At 48.4% G+C, this 24,161-nt stretch overlaps 1 protein-coding gene across 1 annotated transcript; it reads left to right on the forward strand.

The window, feature by feature from the left end:
- Positions 1–14,910: 14,910 nt before the first annotated feature.
- Positions 14,911–23,571, forward strand: LOC133098739 (pregnancy-associated glycoprotein 2-like). The gene is made up of 9 exons (XM_061201812.1): positions 14,911–15,011; positions 16,126–16,276; positions 17,243–17,360; positions 17,455–17,573; positions 18,808–19,001; positions 19,926–20,042; positions 21,622–21,763; positions 21,851–21,949; positions 23,419–23,571. Exons 1-9 carry the CDS (start codon positions 14,911–14,913, stop codon positions 23,569–23,571), a joined length of 1,194 nt encoding a protein of 397 aa, XP_061057795.1.
- Positions 23,572–24,161: the final 590 nt, after the last annotated feature.

Raw genomic sequence — 24,161 nt, forward strand, 5'->3', positions numbered from 1 at the left:
CCTTGATCAGGAACAAAAAATGTTAAAGTAGAAATGGTCATTGTGTTTCTACCCACTTCTAAAAAGTGTTTGTTTAGCTCCTCAGTACTGGATTTCATTATGCTGGTGGACTGAATGGAGAAGTGATGTGAACAAAAGTAAGGATGGCAGACAGGTAGGTCAGAATGTGAGGTAACAAAGACAAGATATTTAAGAAGCTAAGATATTGAGAGAGATTTGGGAACTGAGTTGGACAAGCAGTTTTCAAAAGAAGTTTGGCCATGTGGTATGTATAACCCCCAATTCAGTCTTCAGGAGATCTCCAGTGAAGACTTTCTTTTTTTTTTTTTTTGACTCACAAGTCAGATCCATCTGGCCGGTTTCTCACTCCTACTCCTTCCTCCTGGCTCCCACACTATGCCCAGTAGTTTGGCCTGATCAATCCAGAAAGGTTTTGTGTCTCTGAGGCAGAGGCTGGTAGCTGCTTACAGAATTAGCCATTTTTGGGTTTTCCTTAAAAATAGAATGTATTTTGTTATATAGCAATGTGCCCAGTAGCTAAAAGACTGCACTTCCCAATCTCCTTTGCTGTTAGTCATGACTGGTGACTTTGTGATATTAGCAGATGTATAAGAGGGATTTCTTGGAAGGCTGCTTTAAAGGAGCTGATTCAGCTGGGAGATGAGTCTCTTTGACTTCCCCGCCTTCTTCTTAAACAGCTGTCTGGATTTCAGATGTGATGGCTGGAACTCCTGCAGTTGTATTGGACCATGAAGTGACCTTGGAGGTGGAAACCAGTCAAGTTCTGGATGGCCCACCTCCAGATTTGTTTAAGTGGGAGAAAAAAAAAATCAAGTTTTATCTTGTTAAAGTTATGGTTCTTTTAGGTTTTTTGTAACGTGCATCCAAACTTAAACCTGATACTACTATGTGGTTACTCTTGTACAGTTTTATTATTATTATTTTGTTGGGTTTGGTAAATGAATTTATATTTTAAATTTTTCTTTCCTTTATTATTTTATTAAATTTATGCATAAACCACACATACACCTAATCTTGTATAAATGCAAAATTGTGATTACAAACATGCTTTCTTATAGTTTTTGGACTTTTTTTCTTTCTTTCTTTCTTGGCTTGGTTTCCCCACTAATTAACAGCCTAATATATGTCCTCTCATATAATCTCATCCAAATCCGTATCTACAGCCCAAAAAAGGCTGAGGAGCAGGGTGGGGAGAAGCAAAGAAGAACAAAATATAGGCACATGAATGAAGGGTGGTGGCCATTGTTACTTATCATAAATATTCTGTAGTAGGGTCACACTGCCCCTGCCCTTCTATGTACCCACCACCCCCAGCTTTGCCATGACCATGGAATTTACTTTGGCCAATGGAATGTGAGTAGAGGTGATATGTCACTTCCAAGTGGAAGCCTTTAAGAACCAGAGTCCAATTTGCCACACACTCCCTTCCCCTGCATCCAGAGGGAGCCTCCATCTGCTTTCCTCCCCAAGAGACTGTGATGAGCAGGGCTCCCTGCCCACCCACCTGAGATGTGAGTGAGAAATAAACCTTAGTTATGTTGAGCCGTTGAGATTTGGGGGTTTTATGTCTTCATAGTGTAACTCAGCTTATCTTCACTGCAACAGGAGGGTATAACAGGCACTCCTAATTGTCTCCTTCTTCATTTGGTAATTAAACCCCTAGTCTAGGGCCACCCAGCTAAAAAGTCCATATACTAGCCTCTCTTTCACCTAAAAGTGCCCCTGTGACTTCATTGTAGCCAATGACAAATGAGTGGAAGTAATTTTATAACCTCTGGTTATGCCGTTTAAGGAAAGGGGCACATCCTGCTTCCCCTTCTCTGTCCTGCTAGCTGGAATGCAGATGTAATGACAGGAGCCGGAGCAGCCATATTAGACCAGAGGTGAATATCACATGTTGAAGATGGCAGAGCAACAGGAAAGAACCGGGTCCCCATCACTGTGGAGCGACCTGTACTATTATTACATGGAGGAGAAATGAAATTATATTTAAGACAGTGTTATTTAGGCTTTGATTACAGCAGTTGAACCTGTAACCTAATACCCATAACCTAATAACTAATCTGTGTGTTAGTCTTGTTTTGACAATTGGAGTCTGGTGGATAGAGACAAGATCTACTTACATGGACTTACAAGTGAGTCAAGTGAGATTCCTGCCCTCTGGAACACGTGGTCTAGTGTGGGTTTCAGAAAATGAAGCAAGGGCAAAGCCACATGGTAGGGACAGCTTCAAGATGCTCTAGGAACACTTGGGAGGGGAACCTATATCAGTCGGGGTCTCAGTGGGTTGCCTGAAGAAGGGACCATCTTAGGTCAGCCTCCGCAGAAGTAGCGCATGATGAGAGGTTTCATGTACAAGTGATTTATTTCAAAGTTGCTCCCAGAGAAACCAGTGAGGGCACAGAGGAAGCAAGAATAGGAAAAGGGATGAAACCAAGGCTGGTTGTGATTTCATGCAAGTCTTGGAGAGGGAAGCTCCAGCCTGCTCCCCCAGCGAACTCTGGAATGTAAGTTGTGCCTTCAAAATGCCCTAACCCAAGGATAAGGAGCTGGGCTCTCCCACTCCCACAGGCCCCTACCTCTCAGGCTTCAACTAACGGCCACGCAGTGTCTAGGGGCCCTTGTATTAGATCCTCCAAAGACAAGTCAAAGGGGCCACTAGAAGTAAAACACACCAAAGCTGGGAAAAATGCGATCCCAGATGATGTCAAGGTGTTATGCACCCGCTCTGCCCTCTCCAGCATCACATCAGGAATCCCTCGAGGGGAAAGAGCCCTGTCTGGTCTCTAGAGGAAATCTTTACTTTTTTTTCTTTTTTCTTTTTTTACTTAATTAATTAATTTTATTTATTTTTGGCTGCATTGGGTCTTCGTTGCTGCGCGTGGGCTTTCTCTAGTTGTGGTGAGCAGGGGCTACTCTTCGTTGCGGTGCATGGGCTTCTCATTGCGGTGGCTTCTCTTGTTGCGGAGCACGAGCTCTAGGGCGCGCGGGCTTCAGTAGTTGTGGCACGTGGGCTCAGTAGTTGTGGCTCACGGGGTTAGTTGCTCCGCAGCATGTGGGATCTTCCCAGACCGGGGCTTGAACCCGTGTCCCCTGCATTGGCAGCCAGATTCTTAACCACTGCGCCACCAGGGAAGCCTTTTCTTTTTTTTAAATTGAATTTTTATTTTATATTGGAGTATAGTTGAGTTACAATATTGTGTTAGTTTCAGATGTACAGCAAAGTGATTCAGTTATACATATACATGTACCCATTCTTTTTTAGATTCTTTTCCTGTATAGGTTATTACAGAATATTGAGTAGAGTTCCCTGTGCTATACAGTAGGTCACTGTTGATTACCTATTTTATATATAGTAGTGTGTACATGTTAATCCCAAACTCTCAATTTATCCCTCCCCCTACCATCACCTTTCCTCTTTGGTAACCATAAATTTGTTTTCGAAGACTGTGAATCTGTTTCTGTTTCGAGGAAACCATTTCTGATGAACCAGGATGAGCCACCAGCTGGAGCAGTGGTGCATTTCACCCCAGTGGAGAGCATCTCACCATGGCATTTAAATCCCTGCCCACCCCACCCCATCCCAACACACACACACACACGCACAAGTTTCTTAAGAGCAAGATGCAGGAACTGGTGTGATTGTTGATAAAGCGCTTAGTCAAGACAGGCCAGGCTCCATCTCTAGTTTGGGTCCCCTTTGGTGTCACACCGCAGCCGCCCCCCACTTTCATCCCCATTGACCTTGGCATCAGCTGTGATAAGGCTCCAGGAGGTCAAACAAAGCTCCCCAACCCCTCAGGCCAGCTGGATGTCAGAAGGAAAAAACGGCCTTTCCTCCAAGCAGCCCCCAGACCAGCTGGAGGTTAGACCGCCTCCACCGGCTCCCACTCAGGCCTGGAGGCCCACAAAGCAGCCCATTCATCCCACAGCTGGACAGCCCCGCACAGCGATCACACAGCTGGCAAGAGGCTGACTCACGACTCCAACTTGCCCGAGTTCCAGTCCCTGTTTTGTCACTAAATTCCTTGGTCTAGAGTGACTTTGGCCAAGTTCCTTCAGCTCTCTTGGCCTTGATTCCTCATCTGCAAAGCCAGAGATGGAACCAGATGTTCCCTCAAATCATTACATGACACTGAGGCAGCTCCTAAATCCCGGACAAGCTCCCCACATAAAGCAGGTGTAACAGGTACGAATTTGAGTCCAAAATACATGCTTACCTTTGCCAACTAAAAATTGTCACTCGCCATCTGGCACTACAAGGATGGCGTCACTAGCCACTGAAGTCGCTGACCTTCAACACACCCTGAAAGGAGTTCAGGGTGGAGCTCAGGAATGAGGCACTCTGTGCTCTGGGAAAATTGACAGAACAAGCCTTCAGATAAATATTTTTAGGAAGAGATTTTATGAGCCCGATTTCTTGCATCTTCTCGTATCTAGAAAAGCACTGAAATCATTAACGGAGACGCCTGCTCCTCGTGACTAGCAGCAAGTCTCTGCCAAAATGTGTGCTTGACTGCACGTACCCCCTTCACCAAAATCACATATATACTAACCTCTCCCCCCACCCACCTCTTCGGCAAAGTTCCTCAGAGCTATCTGAGAGGCTGTCTCCCAGGCTATAGTCCTCACTTTGCCCCCAATAAAACCTAACTCACAACTCTCACATCGTGCTTTTTTTTTTCAGTCAACACCTTCATATAAAACTCATGTAGCACTTACCATGAATCGAAGCACCCTACACATATTAACATTTGGTTCTGTTATTATCCCCTATTTAAATATGGGGAAAGTAAGGCACAAACAGAGTAAGTAACTTGTCAAGGTCACACAGCTAGTAGATGGCCAAGCTGGGATTTAAACCCAGGCCATCTGGCTCCAGCACTGCATTCTTTTTTTTTTTTTTTTTTTTTTTAATTTATTTTTGGCTGTGTTGGGTCTTCGTTTCTGTGCGAGGGCTTTCTCCAGTTGCGGCAAGTGGGAGCCACTCTTCATCGCGGTGCGCGGGCCTCTCACTATCGCGGCCTCTCTTGTTGCGGAGCACAGGCTCCAGACGCGCAGGCTCAGTAGCTGTGGCTCATGGGCCCAGTTGCTCTGCGGCATGTGGGATCTTCCCAGACCAGGGCCCGAACCCGCGTCCCCTGCATTGGCAGGCAGACTCTCAACCACTGCGCCACCAGGGAAGCCCTGCATTCTTAAGTGCTATGCTCTGCTCATCCTCATTTTGTAAGCCATGTCATATACCTTTATCTTTAACTCAAGTTCAATTTTCTCTCCCCTCCAGGCCAGAGAGAACTTATATCCCACTCTTTTCACTCCTCCATAGAATCCTTTGAGATTTCCAGACTATTGTGGTGTCAAAAGAAAAAATGAAGGGGGGGGTGTGTTTGTGCAGACACTGTGGTGTCTCCATCAGATCCCCCAGCCGCAAGATGACATACCAGTGCCCTCTGTCTCTGGGCAGGTCACAGAGGTGCCCCTCCCAAGGCCTGGGCTGGAGCAAGGACCAGTCCTAGGGGATCACACCAGCTCCTCTGAAGGCCACATGCTCAGTGATCAGACTACAGTACCCACCGACCTCTGGTCAGAAGTTCTGCCCCATCCTGCAGACGTGACAGGAGGAGAACGAACCTCAGTGTGGACCACCCCTCTTTCCCCAGAGAGAGCTTCCTCCTCCTTTCCATCCTGGTACTTACTCTTTCTGCCTATCTCCCCTTTTAACTTCATTTAACTTCACCTTCCAAACACCAGCAGGGGTGGGAGCTTCCTTCAATGTAGTTCTAGAACACCACAAAGCTTTTAACTACCACCCTCCTCCTGGCCTAGAGTATTACCTTTCCATTCCTTCTTTCCTGCCGCTGTGAGAACAGGAAGGAAATTAACATTTCCAATCATCACACACACACCCCTATCTCTGCAAGGTGCTTGGCAAACCGTTGGAATAACAATGGTAACTTAAAGACAGAAGTTGTTATCAAATTAAAGTTAAATCTGCCTTCTTCCCATTTAACCTTTGTCCTTGTTCTACTCTGAAAGTTCACCATAGAGTAAGTCTAGTCCTTTGTTTTTATGAAGAACTTTTAGAGTCTTGAGGTGGTTCCTTATGCCCCCGCCAAAGTCTTGACTCTCCAGCACAAACAACCCTCCAAAATATCTGTCCACGCTCATTCTTCCCACCAAAATGGAGGGTTGGAAGCTAGCAGCCATGACCTTCACTCAGTGTCCAAATGCTCCCCCTGCCCCATTTCTACAGCTTCTGGGTTTTTTTAATGTACTTCCTTCCTCTTAACGTCTTTCATCTCTTGTATCCTTCTGATGTTTTAGCCTCTCTTTCCTTTTTTCTCCTCCATTCTCTGCAGTCTGACATTTCACTCACCTACTCAAAGATCCTCATCGTCCACAGGATAAATCCCATGCTCTCGAACGTGGTATTCAAGGCCCCACCCCGCCCCTGGGACCCGCTCTTCGTTCTCCTTTTCTACATTGTCCTGTGCATTATTAGTGCTGTTGTCCAGATTTTCAAGTCTTCGTCCTAAACTCATGCTGGATTACACTTCCATACTCCCTCAAAATTCAGTGTGGCCCTATGACTTGTTTACACCAGTGAAATGTAGGTAGCAGTGACACAGGTCACTCCTGGCAAATGCTTTGATTGTGTCAACTGAAAAAAAAATGCACAACTTAAAAGTTGAGAATTCTGTTTTATTTGGCAGACTTTCTGAGGACTTCAAGCCCAGGAGGCAGCCTCTCAGATGGCTCAGAGGGACCACTCTGAAGAGGTACAGGAGGAGCCAGGATAGACAGGAGTTTTTGCAACAAAAACCAGGTAGTTGGAACATCAAAGGATTACTGTTAATTAAAGGAAACCAAACATCTCAAGTTAAGGAATTTTGTGCTTTTTGATGTACGGGAAGGTGCAAGAGTCTGGACTCATTAAAATCATTCCTTTGATCTGCACCTTAGCTATCTAGGGCAAGTATCCTGTTTTTTCTCCTCCTGAGTTCCCTCAAGACTCACCATTGGGGGCAGCTGTAATGTGATGGCTTGATGGCTGCAGCATCCTTTGTTTACTGATATGGCAGGCAACACTTTTCATTCACGATAGTCGGCACATGAATTGGCACACGCCCTTCCTCCTGCCACAGCAAACAGTGACATTGCAGACGGTGACGTCTCCATCAGTCTGCATCCCCGGGAGAAGATGTCTCCAATCAGAGCCCCAGACAACTTATGATGGACAGACAGAGAGAGTAAGAGAAAAAAGTTATTATTTTTAATTTGGGCATTGCTTGTTACTGCCCATATTGCCCAGACTAATATAATATATCCCTTAGGGCTAAGCTTGCCAAGTGACTGACAATCCCTGGAGTCCAGTACAATGCCAGTGCTGCCCTCTTTGATGGGCATTCCCTCCTCCCCACACCCACTCAGCAAAGTCCTTTTATCCATCGAGACACAGCTCAGTTGCCACCTCCACCAGGAAGCCTTCCTAACTTTCCACCCAAGGCAACATTAGGCATCCGCTTCCCAGGACGCCAGGAGCATGTCTCCGTTACAGCCTGGTCACATTTCTTTTCTGAAGTTTTGTTTCCTGAACTACAAGGCCACTGCTAGCCCATTCAGAAAAAGCTGGCCCTCCAGATGGACAAGCTCCCAAGGGGACTGGCTCGTGGCAAAAGATCATGAACTAGGCTTCAGGCCACCTTCCCCCTGGGCCCAGCATCTGTGTTCTTGGCACAGTCCACACGCTGTCCCTGCCCTCCAGGCTCCATCTACGCAGCGAGGATTTTCTGGATCTGGCTTAGAGCACCGTGAAGAAGGGTTCACTGAAGGAATGAATATTTCCCAATAGATGAGATCCTTTCCCAGTCACCCCCTCCATCCCCAACACTCTCGTCTCCTCTGCATCACTTCCTGGTCCCCCAAGCCCAGGACTAAAGAGCGGCTGGAATTTGAAGTCAGACAGACCTGGATTCAAATCTTGGCTCTACCACTCACAGGCCCTGAGTGGCCAGGGAAGGCCTCCCTGCGGGAGGGGGTGGGGGGGGGGAACATATGAAATGACACTAGTTGTTGAGAAGGAGCCAGCCACGAAAAGAGCTGGGAGAAGAACATTCCAGATGGGGGAAATAGCCATTGCAAAGGCCCAAGGTAACCAAGCTTAATTAATGGTTACTTTTCCACCTTCAATCTTCCTTCACGGTTGAACCTAGGCCACAGGTCACCAACCATGACCTCATCACACAATTCACTTGTGAGTTACCAGCAGCGAGCCTTCTCCCTCCTCTCCAGAAGGGAAACCCCAGAGCTGTCATGGGGCTGAGTCAGCTCTGGGCCCGGGGCTGTGTAGACGAGACAGTTATCACCAGGGGCATCAGGTGCCAGGGGTACCACCAGTGACTCTGACCCCCTCCGTTTGCTTGTCCTCCTTGGTGGAATCCCCAGGGCACTGATAGAGCCAAGAGGGAAGTAAACGCTCTTGTCTAACCTTCCCCTGTGTGATCGCGGTGTCCCCAGACCACACTGCTCTCTGGGCAAAATCTGTTTCCTCCATTCCTTCTCGAGAGGTGGCCATGGGGACCAGCATTAGCACCTGACCCTGAGGCCGGGTGGCTGGAACTCAAGTCACAATCAGTTGGTACCCAGGGATGCTTAGCCTTGCCCTGTGCATCTGTCCTTTTTCTCTAACCAGATCCGTATAGCAAAGTCCCCATAGAACAGGAGTGGTTTCATCCCCTGTCAAGGCCTTCGAAGCTCCAAGGTCTTTTTGAGCATCAAAGAGGGAACAAGTCCCTTGAATCCAAGCTTGTCTGAGCACGCCCAGCCTCTCTCAGCCAGGTGTTCCCTGAAGAAAGAGTAAGACATTGCGTCTAAGTTGCCAAAGGGCTGAGCAGAAAATGCTCCTCACTGTGAATGCAGGTCAATATTACCCAATCTCGCGAGGGTCTGTGTTGGGTGAACGAGAAGCGGGAGCCCTAGGGCTGCTGAGCTGGGCGTGAGTCGGGCGTTATTTGTACGACTGCCTGCCGGTGCCACTCCAGCTGGGGGTGCCCCCACTCTGCCTGGCACCCAGCAGAGCCAGCTCCCAGTATTGCTTTCCTCCTGCTACAATGGCAGGTCTGGTGATAGAAGCGGAGCCAGACTTGAGGAAGAAGGGGAAAGGACTTCCGCTCTGGCACCTGCAGACTTCTGAAAGCTTCCCAGCAGTGGATTGCAATTGCGCTTTCTCTGATCGTTCCCTGCTCGGAGCTCTCCCAGCCTAAGAACCAGAGGCCTTGGGTCCCAGCGATTCACTAACTTGCCTGCAGCCTTTGGGTAAGTCATACACCCTGGGCTTCAGTTTCCCCATCTCTGGGATTGGGGAGACTAGACTTGCTCCAGAGCAGTTGTTCCAGACTGAAGGTCAATGCCAATTAGTGGACAAGTGGCTGAGAGGTGCCCATTGCCCAGGATGCTGAGGCCACATCTGGTAGTCAGGGTGCCGTGATTGCCTGACGATGTCTGGCAATGCTGGACTCAGAACGGGGAGTGGCAGACCAGTTGGCACACAGCTGCTGTGAGCCAGAGGACCTTAGGCGCCATGCCCACTGGAACATTCTGCCACTCAGGTTCTGTGGGATGAAATCAGTTAGTTACAAAGCAAAAGTTACCAACTGGGAAGGTTGTAGACTTCAGTAGAAACCCAAGTTAGGCTGATGAATCACCTCTCCTAAAGGAACTCTGGGTACAAGACATGCCAGGAAGGTTAGATAAATTAGACATTATTTTAAATGCTTTGGATGAGCTGCCGTCTTGCTGTCCAGCTTGGGATGATGCCAACAGCTAGAGTGTAATCAAAGGGCCCCTGGGTGTGGCTGTCCCTCTTCCCGGGGCTCACCAGCAGGGAGTATAGCTCTATCACCTCCATGTCCAGAGCAGGAATTCCAGCAGGAAGATCGTGCCCTCCAACAAGTTTTACCGGAAGACCCAGGTGGATCTGGACCTCTGGTAGGTACCATTCTTTTCTCAGTGCTTCTTCCTTCCTGGGTCCTAAGCAAGCTGTCTTCCTCTTGGTTACTTGGTTGTGAATCCCTCCTTCCTTCCCTTCCAAATATCCCCACAGCCTCGCTCCTTGGCTCCCTCCCTACCTAAGCCCTATCCTTCACCTGCAGATGGCACCCCCCCCCCCAGGGAGGGGGATGCCCAGTCCATTTTTTCTAAAAGTGTCTTCATTCCTTCTACCTCCAGGCCCTGACCTGGCTCATCAAAGTGTCCAGCTGGATGACCAAGCAGCCCAGAGTGTGGGGTGGGGGGTTGGTGACGGTCAGATCACACGAGACGAGCTGGAGTTATGAGCAGGTGGGGACTGCCACCACTCAGCCAGTGGGGGCCTGTCCAAGTCTGCTTTTCTTGGGCCCCTCAGGGTATCACTAAAGACAGAAACTTCCAAATGGAAGTTTTTTAAGCTTATTACAAAAAGATTTCAAACATAACAAAAATTAAAAAGAATAGTATCATGAACCCTGTGTTTCATCACTCAGCATCAAGAATTACATTACTGTCTTAGTCGGCCCAGGCTGTCGTAGACTGGAGGCTAGAAGTCCAGATCAAGGTGCCAGCCAATTGGGTTCCTGGTGGGGACCCTCTTCTTGGCTAGCAGACAGCTCTCTTCTTGCTGTGTCCTCACATGTGGTAGGGGAGGGGGAGGGAGGGAAGGAGGGAGGGAGAGGAAGAATGAGAGAGAGAAAGAGAGAGAGGAAGCTCTCTGGTGGCTCTTCTTATAAAGGCGCTAATCCCATCACGAGGGCCAAACTCTCAAGACCCCATCTCAACCTAAGTACCTCCCAAAGGCCCTACCTTCTAATTCCATCACATTGGGAGTTAGGGATTCAACTTATGAATTTGGAGGTAGACACAATTCAATCCATAGCGACTACACAAATCGTTTTTTTTAATCTAAACCTTCACTTTAACATTTTTTTTTACTATTTATTCATTTTTGCTGAAGTATTTTAAGGAAGAGATTACCGTGTCACAAAATATATATAACCACAATGCTATTTTGTTCCAAACAAAAGTAACGTCTAATATCCAGTCCATATTAAAATGTCCCTGATCCTCTCAAAAAAATGCCTTTTAACAGTTTATTTATTCAAATCAGGATCTAGAGAATGTACACACATGTTGCATTTGGTTGTTGTCTTTTACGTTTTTTAATAAATAACAGTCTCTTCCCCCCATTTTTACGCCATTTATTTGTTTAAAAAGCGGGAGGAGGTGGGGTTGTTTGTCCTATAGAATTCCCAAGTATTGGGTTTAGAGGATTGCTTCTCTGTTCCTTTATCTATGTATTTCCTTGAAAACTGGTAGTTAAATCTAGACGTGAGCTCAAAACTTTTTATTCGAATATTTCATATGTAATTCCATATATTTCTTATGGCATCACATCAAGAGGCTCATAATTTCTAGTTGCCCCACTTTGATAGATGTTGAGATTGATCAGTGGGTCCTGATGTTGCCAAACTCATCCATCCATTATAAACTTCCCCTTCGACCTTTCATCTTATGGTTTTAGCATCCATTGATGATCTTTGCCTAGATCCATTTTTTCATTAGGATGTTGCAAAACAGTGGTTTCTTGATTCTACCATTTCTTCTGAATTTAATTACTGGAATTCTTCAATTAAAATGAATAGTCCTTCATCGACTATTTGTAGTTACATGAAATATGCTTCATACAAAAATAGCATACATATTGATGATTATTTCCCTCTTTCAGTGTTCAGAATAGTGAGTTGGTGCATTGGCAATCTGTCACAGTGACAAATTAGATGTTGTATATTACCACTTGGAACTCATGGCTATTTTTTTTTTTTGATATTTATTATTTATTTATTTGGTGGCACAGGGTCTTAGTTGTGGGAGGCGGGATCCTTAGTTGCAGCATGCGGGCTCCTTAGTTGTGACATGCATGTGGGATCTAGTTCCCTGACCAGGAATCGAACCCAGGCCCCCTGCATTGGGAGCACGGAGTCTTATCCACTGCGCCACCAGTCATGGCTTTTTATATATTTAATTTGTTTCAATCAATTTGATGTGATGTTAAAATTATCCCACTTTTGGCCTCTTCATATGGATTCCTAAACTTTTGTGAGGCCCCTGGTGGTCTTTGAAGGCCCTCAACTTTCTGATCCTTCAAGATTCCCATGCTTACCTTGTGCATTTCTTGGCCCAGCCCTGAAATCAACCATCTCTTTAAGAATCTCTGTATCCTCTGGTGGGAAATGGTATTTAGAGGCCACAGGCTAGGCCTCAGGATAGTCACTGTTATCAAGTTGCCATTGCTTCTAGGCTTTTCAGTGGTCAGACCCAGAAAGTAGAGATTTTCTTTAAAAAAAAAAGGAAAATAATTAATTGGTACAAACTTATACTTCCAATTCAAGTTTTAAGACCGCAGGGTTTTACTTAAGCTTTTTTGTTTTATAGTAAACATCTTTTCTCTCTTCCACTGGAAGTCATGCTTCATGACAAGATTAGCATTAGTTACTCACTTGCTTTAACCTGTAACATACATAAGATACTTTCAAAATAACAGTAGCAATATCACCAACAATAAGGTATTGGATAAAGTTTCAGATTTCTTTGTTTTTTGTTTTTGGTTTGGTTTTGGAGGGAGGATGTTTTGTTTGTGTGTTTGTTTGTCTTTGTCCTTAGAAGATATCCCACTCTGAATGTAGGTTAAAATTCTGCATTTTAAAGCCACTTAAGTAATGCTTTGTTGTGTGCGGCTAGGTCACCAACTTGATAGAATTAGGCTCATTTGTCTTAGTTCTCAATTTCGACAAATGTGTTTATCTCTTTTTTGATTCTGTAACACATTTACATGGTTGCAAAGTCAAACTATAAGATGAAAAATCACACTTCTGTCCCTGCCCCTCCCCCATAAATTACAATTTTTTTTAGTTTTATTGAAAATAGATATATATGTGTATGTAAAAGTAACAAACTATAAGTCCTTTTTTGGTCCCTCTTTTTAAAAAACTAAACAGTACACCCTGAAGATCTCACCCATTCCACACCTCTCTCCATCTGCATTATGCCCGGTTGTTCAGATGCCCTGTGCCTTATTGAACACTCCCTCGTGGATGGTCACTACAGGTAAGTTTCTAATCTTTTGATTTTACAAACAGTGTTGCAGTGAATGGCTTGTACATATGTCTTTTTGTATTTTTGCCAGTGTATCTTTGGGATAGATCCCTAGAAGTAGAATTGCTGAGCTAAATGGTATTTGTGTGTGTCATTTGCTACACGCTGTTAAGTCTCCTCCATAGGGATTGAACCACCAAAACAGAATTTTAACAATGTGCAAAAATGAGTAGGAAGACGCAGCACCCAATCTATCGCCCACCTGGTGACCAGGCCAGCCTCCCGTTGTTCTACCCAAGGGACAGGCCTGGATAGATCTCACGCAGGAACACCCAGGCCCTGGGAATCCTGGAAGGAACCATAAAACTGCATCATCTTTACTTTGGCTAGAATAACAGTTTAACAGGTAGCCCTGTTCATCTCAGGCTGAGCAGGAGCTCTGAGTGGTCTTTTTTGTCTTCTTCGACCGATAAGACACTTAGAAGTTATTTCTTTGCATGCTTGGTTTGCTAGACAAAATGTTTCAAGGCATGGATCCTAGTGGGGAATTATATCGGATGCTCAGCAAGTGGACATTATTAAGTTCATTGGTTTATATGACCCTGGTAATCTTTCTTTACAAAAGGAAGGAAAATTAACATGGTTAAGATGCATTCGGTCTCTTACTCATTCGACCAACATGAATTGAACCCCCTCTCTGTCCCCTCTCTACTCCCACCTCTCGGCCAGAAATAAAAACCTGCACAGCCTGCAGGCTGAATCCAGCACACAGTTAGTTGTTTGAGGTTTGGCTCACACTATGTTTTTTGAAAAAACAAAAAAATTAGTCGCTAACATTTAAAATCAGGGGATTTTACCAGACTAAAAATAAATATCCAGACTTCTAACTTCTCTTGAAAACTTGCCAACCAGCCTGCTTTCTAGGATGGCATCCGCTGGTTGGAGCTGAGGAGAGACTACCCCCAGTGGTAGGCCATGTGCTGTCCCGTGTCCCTGATGCCCGCCCAGCCCTTCCATTCATTTCTCTTGCCTCCTGGGTCATGAGTTTGTGAGAACTGCCCTAGATTGCTAGCTCCCTGAAGATAAGGACCTTGTCTTACTTGACTTTGACTTTCCAGCATCTGACCTAGACCCCAGCACACAGGGTCCTCCGTGTATGTTTGTTGGACGATATAAAGTATCTTGTGGATGCATGCATCACATTTCTCCCAATAGTGAAACTGTGTAATTGTAATACTACTCTAGCCCAGACCTTTGATGCATATTGGCATCATAGGTGCCCCTGAACTGTGCCATCTGTCCCACTACCTAAAGCCACTCGTATGTCACTGGGCTGCTCCTAAAGTCTTCACTTTGCCATTTGAACTCTTTTCCTCCTAGCAATCTCCTCTCCACCTGAGGACAGCAATGCACGCTTCATGAAGTTGCTCGGAAGACCACATTAGATCACGAACGTCAAGCATGGCCTCTAGTAGTATTTACTTTTATCACGTTATTAGCAGTGTTTTATCTCCAAGTTGGCAAGAGTCTCCCCGCTCTTAGTCCATGCGGTTCAGTTTGGTTTTTCAGCCAAGCCCCAAGGAAGAGATTACAGTAGAAATCTCTGTATTCTGAGAATTTTCCAAGTCCACTCCCCACAGACACTGATGGAGGTAAAGATTTTATCGAGAGCTTCATATTTCTGATCAGATCCATTAGTGGCCTAAAGGGGACAATTAAGGCATGTCAGAGCATATATAACTAGGAGCTCTTGGCCACCACTGCATGCTCAGAACTCACTCTTTCCTGAATACTTGGACCCAGGAAAGAAGCATGAAGTGGCTTGGGATCCTTGGGCTGGTGGCCCTCTCAGAGAGCCTAGTCATGTAAGTACGGGGACTGTAAGTGGCATCATCTCTCTTTCGGGGGTTTTCCTTATCCTCTTATTCTTCCACCCATCAGGGTTAGAAGGGAATGTAATCATTCCCTGACAGTCTTGAAGTTCAACTCTCACTTATTGATGAGTACCTTGCCATGGGCAACGTGGGGCCCAAGGGTCTTGGGGTAGGCCTGCAGGGTTGCACAACTCTTGGGATGCCAGTCACATCATGACTTATGTGAAAATGGCACTCCTTGGAATTGCTCAGTGCACAACCTGTGCAACTGTAAGTGTGGTCCTATGGAACAGCATTTCTCCTATATTGGTTTCTAGGACTTCTCTCTACTCTCTCTCCATTTCTGTGTGTATGTGTCTGTATCTTCATCTCTGTATCTCTCTCTTTTATCTCTCCATCCTCTTTGGATGTCTCTGTGCATGCAGAACTCTCTGAGTTTTCATTTTTGTTTAGTTCTGTTTTTCTATTTTGACTCTTCCTTGCTTCTCTAGCTTCTTAATTTCCCTAATTTATTCCCCATCTCCTGGCTTCCTCTCTCACCCCTCTCTTCTGCTTGAGCCCTGGAGAAAGATCTGGGAGGCTACTTCTAGGCTGATTTACCTCTAACAAGCAGTGTGACCACAGCCAAGTCACAAACTTCCTGCATTTCAAATTCCTCCCCTGTAAAAAGAGGGTAATGATCCCCCTTCAAACTCCTTCCCAGAGCTTCTTTGATAAAGATACAGTGGGATGGCAATAGCAATGGGAATGGCTGTCACTGTTGACACTTCTTACATATCAGGTACATTACATACATCATCTCACTTAATACCCAAAGCATTCTATATGGGCGATGGGAATTATATTCTACCTTTTTACCTACCGATGGGGAAACTGAGACTCCAAATGGTCATATGGCTTACCCAAGATTACACAACAGTACCTGTATTCAAACCTAGGTCTTTCTCATGGTCTTTGCATGGCATCCTGATAATGAGAGGACATGCATAAAAATGCTTGGAAAATACACAGTGCCATTACAACGCAGGGTATGAAAGTCATACTATAACACAGACAGCTGATTGCTGCCCCTTCTTTGTTTCCTTTTCCCAATGCTCCGTGAAAGGATCCCTCTAACAAAGATCAAGACCATGCGAGAAACCCTCAGGGAAAAAAACTTGCTGACAAACTTCCTGGAGAAGAACACTGACGGCAGGTCCCAGAATGTCGCTCGTGACCCGAAATTGTCTCTTCATCCCCTGAGGAACTACCTGGATGTGAGTGTGTTGAGCGGATGGCACTCTACAGCGCCCCCTGGTGCTCTGGCCTGGCACTGGGGTTCATCTGGAGGCACCAGGCAGCGTGTTGGGGCTAGGGTTCCTGCAGGAAGCAGAAACACTGGGGAATAGGGACCCCATTCCCAGAGAAGAAGGCATTCTCATCCTCAACTCTTGGTCTGTGGTAACTGGGCCCAGCAATGACCAGGTGGCAGGTAAACATCCATTTCTTGCCAAAGATATGTCATTAGTTTCAGGGAGATTGTTCCTCCTGAACTAAGTGAGCCACTGAGTTACAGATGAAAGGTGAGCCATGTCTGATCGAAAGATAAAGCCAACTGCAAATCAAGATTGAAACCCCAGGCAGACAAAGTTCAGCCTCCGCGGATCGAAGAAGGACACAGTAAAAAGTTATTGAGCCCCTATGGCCTGTGACGCCATAAACATCTAACACTAAGGTTATTGTAATTGATTTTAAAAAAGGTCTCGTCTCTTCATCAAGAATGCATAGGACAGCCTGAGTGATAGGCAAGGAGTAAATACATGTCAAATAACAGGGCCAGCAGCGTGGTGGTGACAGGACATGGTCTGAGTTTAGAGGAGGTGGCCTGGGGTGACCTAGGAGGGCCAACTGGAGAAAGAAACAGGCTGGGCCTTAAAGGGGAGACTGGGTAGCTGCTCAAATGAACACACCGGGACTTGCCTGGAGGTCCAGTGCTTAAGACTCAGTGCTTCCACTGCAGGGGGACCGGGTTCGATCCCTGGTCAGGGAACTAAGAGCCCGCATGGAGGAAAAAAAAGAAAAAAATCAAATGAAGGCACCGGTCTGAGCAGAGGCTGTGAGGTGGGGCGGTTGGAAAGTGATCTCAGGAGACATGGGACACCTCGAGGGAAGCAGTACTCTGGGAATCGAGGGCGGCCAGGGCAGCCAGGTCTGACCAAACCACCCCTCCCCGGCCCCTGTAGCTATCCTATGTCGGCAGCATCACCATTGGAACGCCCCCTCAGCAGTTCAAGGTCCTCTTTGACACCGGCTCAGGTGACCTGTGGGTGCCCTCCGTCTACTGCTATAGTCCCCCCTGCCGTGAGTACCTGGCCCCCCGCCCATCTTCTACGCCCCCTCCCACCCCCTTCTCCGTCCTTGGCACCTGATGGGAACACATCTCTTGTGTCCGCAGATACACACAAGGTCTTCAACCCTCACTTGTCCACCACCTTCCGGCTCTCGGGCCGGCCCGTCGACCTCATCTACGGCTCCGGGAGGGTGGTTGGAGTTCTTGGCTGCGACACTGTTCGGGTAACTGGAAACCAGAATCTGAGTCAGGGCTGGCCCTGGGAATGACCGCTGCTTACAAAACAGATGCAGGGCCAACTGGGAGGGCCCGTCTTTCCCAAAGTCCCCTAGTGGCTGGCCGCCCACCCCACAGTGCTGTGTCCCTGGGGAGACAGTGTCACTGATGACACATAAACTCCCAGAATGGCTGACCCAGAGAGTGGCTTGGGGTGTGGATTTGCAGCTGCTTTGTTCATGAGCTACTCAAGGTTCATTTTGCTGGGAGCAGGGAGAGAGGGGAAAAAAGCACCCACTCTTATATCCTCAGGCTGTGCCAGGTACTTTCAAGGTAACAACTCGTTTAATCCTGCAGCAACCCCACATGGCAAGTGCTATGATTAGCTCCATTATCCCTATGAGGGGACTGAGATGCACAAAGCCAGGGCCTTGCCGAGGTCAGCCATCAGGTAAGCAGTGGAACTGCGCTGGCCAGTCAGGATTCATGCAGGTGTGCGGTATTTGGGGAGAGGATAAAACTGATCTTGGGCCCTTGGGGGGAACTGAGGGCTTCGGGAATCCAGACAGGGAAAGCAGGGGGCCACAGATGTGGGAAGGGCCTGATAAATGGGGGGCCTTAAGACGGGGCCTTTGAGTGTCTAATAAAAAGTATGGCCTGCATCCCCCAAAGGGCCTGAGTTCTCTCTCTCTCTCTCTCTCTCTCTCTCTCTCTCTCTGTCACACGCACACACACACACGCACACGCACAGACACATCCCCAAAGCGTGTTTCCCAGGCAGAATTTTCATAAGAACCCTGGCAGCGACATTGTATAATGGGCTTCTGTCTTCCTGGGCAGATGCAGAATCCACGATGAGCTGCAATGAATTCAGTCCATTTCTGTCATCAGATCATAGGGATGCCAAAGAGAAGACTACCCTGCTCTCTACTCATTTTGTCCTCAAGTGGGAACTATTTGGTCCTCTCCTGAGCCTCAGTTTCCCCACCTGCACAGAAGGCATGAGGCGAATTTGACTCACTTCAGATAGTGTTTGCAGGAGGGGCAGGTGTTAGTTAAAAGCCACAGCTCCGCACAAATGGAACCCGAATTCCTGTCCCAGCTTGGCCTAACCATCTGAGGTCAACCCAGGGCACAGCCAGGCCTAAGTTCTTCTCTGCGGTGCTCATGGCATATCCATCCCAGCCCAGTCCCAGCCCCACTTCCCAAACCTTTATGTGGGCACACTCCCCTCTCCCACAGATCGGGAACCTTGTTGACATAGTCCAGCCATTTGCCCTGATCCGGTCACAGTTTGGGATGCAGCATGCACCCTTTGATGGCATCCTGGGCTTGGGCTACCCCAGCCTCGCCCTCCGAGGGACCACCCCCATCTTCGACAACCTGAAGAGACGAGGCCTCATTTCTCAGCCTGTCTTTGCCTTCTACTTGAGCACGTAAGTCTGAACTGGACAAGCCCTCTCCCTAAGTCAGCTGTAAGATGCTTTCAGTTGCACGAAAAGTTGTAGCCACCTGATCCAGAAGTTTCCTGAGGGACAGTCTAGCCCAGGATAACTATGGCCCCAGGGCCACATCTGGCCTCGCCACTGGTTTTTGTAAATAAAGATTTATGGGAACACACCCATGCTCATGAGCTCAGGGCCAGCAGCTTGGTCCAGGGGGTGTGAAGGGAAGAGGGAGAGCAGTGGAAGGTGTCAGGATACAGGTTGGAGGAACAGGCAACAGGATGTGCTGATGGATTTGATATGGAAGGAAGGAGAGGGATGGCGGGAATGTTTCCTCCTCACTAACATTTTACCAGGAGCCCAGAAGCAGCTACACAATTCGCAGGCGCCAGTGCGAAATGAAAACGTGGGACCTCTTGTTCAAAAAGTATTAGGAATTTCAAGACAGGGATAGCAGAGGCGCAGGGCCCTGCTGAGTGTGAGGCCCCATGGCTGGCACAGGTCACACACGCTGGTGAAGCCAACCCTGGGTGAGCCTGAGCCCACACCCTTGGCGCCCTCGGGCCTCGGCTTTTCTGAACAATGACAGGCTAGGTGAGGGGGCAGCCAGACCCCTCCGGCACGGTGTCCTCGGAGGGTATCTCTGAGCACTCTGGTTGCTGGAGGGGACCGGGCCCTCTTCAGAAGGGTGGGTGGTTGGAGCCCAGCCAGGCTGCCCAGCTTCGAACCCCTTCTGTGCCACTCATTAGTCGGTGACCGACCTCGGACAGGTCCTCAATCCCTCCGGGCCTCAATTTCCGCCTCTGTAAAATGGGGACCATAGTAGTGCCTCGGATGGGTGGAGAAGCACAGCCCTCAGACAGTGCCTGCCATTATTCTCCTACAGCGAGCCCTCCCTCTTCCTTCTCTCTTCAGCCGGAAGGAGAATGGCAGCATGGTGATGTTTGGCGGGCTGGACCACAGCTACCACAAAGGAGAGCTCCAGTGGATACCAGTGTCCCGACCCCACTACTGGCAGATAACCATGAACCGGTAAGCCTCTCCCTCTGAGGGCCACCCCAAGTGATGCTACCACACGTGCACACGGACACATGCAGACACACACAAATAAACGCACAGACACACAGTCACACACACAGACATACGCTCCACCCCCAAAGACACACATATAAACACACACATAGGCACACATATAAACATGCACAGGCACACAGATACACACAAAAACACACACACAGATACACATACACACACACACACAGACACACACACAAACACACACACAGATACACATACACACACACAGACACACAGATACACACACTACCCATGGGTTCATAATCACCCCAGGCCCCTGACCAGGGCTCTGACCAGGGTCCTGAACAGGGTTCAGAGAGACGTGTGCAGCCCAAGAGGGCTGCACCCACCACGCTGTGAGGCAGGGAGCACGGTTTGAAGACACTAAAGTGCAGTGAAAAGAGGATCAGGGAGGATTTCACCAGCCTGAACAGGGTTGTGATAAGTTGACCAACTGTCTAGGGCTACCCGGGACCGAGGGAGTTCTCACTACACAAAACTACCAGTTTCAAAACAGGGAAAGTCCTGGACAAACCAGGAACACTGGTCTCCTTAGGGAGAAACTCCCTGGCAGTGGAGAGAGGTTGGCTGCATTCTTGAGACCTGAAAGCAACACATACAAAGAGACACTCCCCCCACCCATAGCCACCCACCCCCCATCCCGGGCACACAGTGGGGCAGGGGCTGTGACAGAGAGAATCAGGAAGCCGGGATCCAGGAGTAGCCTGAGAACGAGGGGCAATAATTGATGGGATTCTGAGTGATACCCTCAGACAAAAGCTTACATGTGCTTTGGAGGCCCCCCGGGCTAGCTCAGGCATCGCCTGGCCAGGGGCCTCAGTGTCTGAGCTGGGTGAGTGGGCCCTGCTGGGAGACAACCTCTCCCAGAGCAGTCTGTGTCTCCGACACCCCTACTCTCAGCATCTGCTGCCCCGGAGAACCTCCATCTTCACTGTGTGGGTTGACCCGTTATTGGTGACACAGCAGATACAGGGCTCTGTTGTTCCTCATCCATTTTTTCATTCATTCACTCATTCAACAAACATACATTGTGCATCCGCTGTGTGCTAGGCACTTGAGAGAGGCACTGAGGCTACAACTTGCCCTAACATCTAGTAAGGCAGACGTACGTGAAACGAGTCACACACATAATAATGAATTTCCACTTCGGTACATGCTAGAAATGAGGAAGAGTCTACAGAGAGTGACCAAGACAGGAGCCCGATCTAGTCTGGGGGGGAAGACTTCCCTGAAAAAGTGACAAGTAAGCTGGAACCTGGAAGATGAGGAGAAATTAGCTAGACAAAGGGGATGGGGGTCTTCTAGGAAGGGTGACCAGCACATGCCAAGGTCCTGAGGCACCAAAGAGCCTGATGCATTCAGGAACTGAAAGGAAGTCAGCAAAGGTTAGGTGACCAGAGCAAAGGAAAACAGAGTCAGGGCATGAGCTGAAGGGAGACAGTCAGGGAGGGGGCCAGTCGTGGGGGGAGACTTCGAGTGATCCTAGTGCCCACGTTGTCCAATTATCTCTCAGCATCACCATGAACGGGTTGAATCTTGGCTGTTTCCGCGGCTGCCAGGCCATTGTGGATACCGGGACCTCGTTGCTAGTTGGCCCAAGTAGAATGATCACCGTCATCCGGAGGCTCATCGGCGCCCGCCCTGTCGGTCACGAGGTGAAGGGTCATGCCACAGGGTCACTCCGGGGCTCTCCACACACCAGGGATCACCTGGGCCAACCTCTCTCCCTCTTTCTCTAACAGTATGCGGTTTCATGTGGCTATGTGTCTCGCCTGCCTACTATCGTCTTCACCATCAACGGCAACAACTACCCAGTGCCCCCTCAAGCCTACATCAGAAAGGTGAAGAGCCAACCCTGGTGGAATTGCAGGAACCCTTGGGCTCCTGCTTGCAGGAGGGGGCCCTCTGCAGGCTAAGCTACACCATTGCAGATGCCGCGGAGCCCCTGTGGCTGGGCCAGTGCCTCCCACAAAACCAACCACTTGAGAGTAAGGGGCAGTCTGGGACTTCCATCATCCTGAAATAAATGGGACACCACCCCGTGCCGGCCTGGTGTGAGGCACTAGGAGAAGGGAACACTAAGGGCCTCTGCCCTCAAAGAGCTTCAGTTCAACCAGAGCCCTCAGATGGATGAACACGGAAAGTCAGCTCTAGCAATCCCTGCAATAGGCCAAGTGACAAGTGGGGTGGGTGGGCACAGTCTCAGTGTGTGGTCCCACCATGATGGTTAACGGTCTCCCTCCCATCTCGAAAGTGTCCTGGTTTGGATGACAAATTACATGGTTACCCTAGTCCTCGCCTGCAACATCCCCTTGCTAAGCCCCAGTTCCCGCTCTGTGCGTTGGGGTACCAGACCCCTCTGTGGGGAGGCTGCACGCTCACGTGAATGAAGGGTACACACTGACTGCGTGGCCCTTGCACAGGGGTGAGGCTTAATGTCAGCTCCCTATGGGAGTTCAGAGGAGGCTGATGGGCTCAAAGAAGGCTTTGAGGAAGAGAGGGAATTTCAGTCATTCTAAACCCCCAGCCTCATGGAGGCACGAGGAGGCCTGCATGGGTCGAGGCAAATCTACACTGGACCCCATGCAAATGGCACCCCCGGGGGCTGAGCCAAGGGGTGCCGGGCGCAGATTAGAGTGATGAGGGCTATACACAAGGAGAGCACCAGGGTAAGTCACCCAACCCGGCCTGGAGTGGCCAGGGAGGGTGAGCGTGGGGCCAGGAAGGCTTCCTAGAGGGGCTGATCACAGTCTCTAAGAACGGGCTGTGGGGAAGAGGGAGAAGCAAAGGCACTCCCTGCAGAGAAAACATCGAGCATAGGTCAGAAGGAAAGAAACAGCACAGTATGAGGGGAATTACAGGCCATTCTTGCTCTCTTTTTTAAAATTTTATTCAAGTATAGTTGATATACAATGTGTTAATTTCTGCTGTACAGCAAACTGCCTCAGTTATACATGTATTTGTATTCTTTTTCTTATTCTTTTCCACTATAGTTTATCACGGGGTATTGAATAGAGTTCCCTGTGCTATACAGTAGCACCTTTTTGTTTATCCATCCTCTCTATAGTAGTTTGCATCTGCTAATCCCAAACTCCCAATCCTCCCCTCCCCCACCCCCTCTCCCTCATGGCAACCACATGTCTTGGCCGTTCCTGGTCTTGGATGGGCACCCCACTTCCGCAGCTGCTGAGAGAGCCACTTGGTTCTTACCAAAGGAGGGAAATAAAACCGAGAAGCTGCCGGCTCTGGATGCCCAGAGGGTGGCAGGTACGGGCTCAGGCTGACTGGTGTGCATTTCCGTCTCCCCCAGAGCCTTCGGGGCCTCTGCCTCAGCAGCTTTGCAGGGGGCACAGAGAACATGAGCCGGTCGGAGACCTGGATCCTGGGCGACGTCTTCCTGAGGCTGTATTTCTCGGTTTACGATCGGGGAAACAACAGGGTTGGCCTGGCTCCCGCAGTGTAAAGGCTGGGGCCGCTCCAGCAATCAATCAAGCGCCCTGCAAACAAACACTCACTCACACGTAGGGCACTCCCACCCAGGGATGGAGGTGGACCGTGTTTGGTGCTCTGCAAAGCCCCATTCTCAGCAAAGAATAAAAGTTTCCATTCTCAACGGTGCTAATACAAATGGGTGCCTCTCTTTGGGTCGGGGAGGTGCATCATAATCGGGCAGGATCTAGAACCTAGTCTGAACCACAAGTGAGAGGAGCCCAACTCCAACTGGCTTCAAGGAAAGGGGAGACTTACTGGAAGGACACTGGGGATGCGGGACACAGGAACCACAGCAGATGCAAAGATCTCAGCGACTGGACCCAAGAGATCAGAAGCCATCAGCTCCCGCTTTCTCTCCCTCACTCTTTCCCGTCTCTCGTCTTTGATCCTCTTAGCCTGACAACTTTCTTCCCTCACACTTCTACACATATATCCCTAACGCGTCTAATCCCTAAGGAAAGAAGCTCAGAAAAACCTCAGGATACCAAGGAGGGCTCTGATTGGTCCACCTCAGATCATGTGTCCAGCCCTGGACCAACCATCCTGGCAGGGGGCTTGGGG

This window comes from Eubalaena glacialis, chromosome 10, assembly GCF_028564815.1.
Source record: "Eubalaena glacialis isolate mEubGla1 chromosome 10, mEubGla1.1.hap2.+ XY, whole genome shotgun sequence".
Taxonomy (NCBI): domain Eukaryota; kingdom Metazoa; phylum Chordata; class Mammalia; order Artiodactyla; family Balaenidae; genus Eubalaena; species Eubalaena glacialis.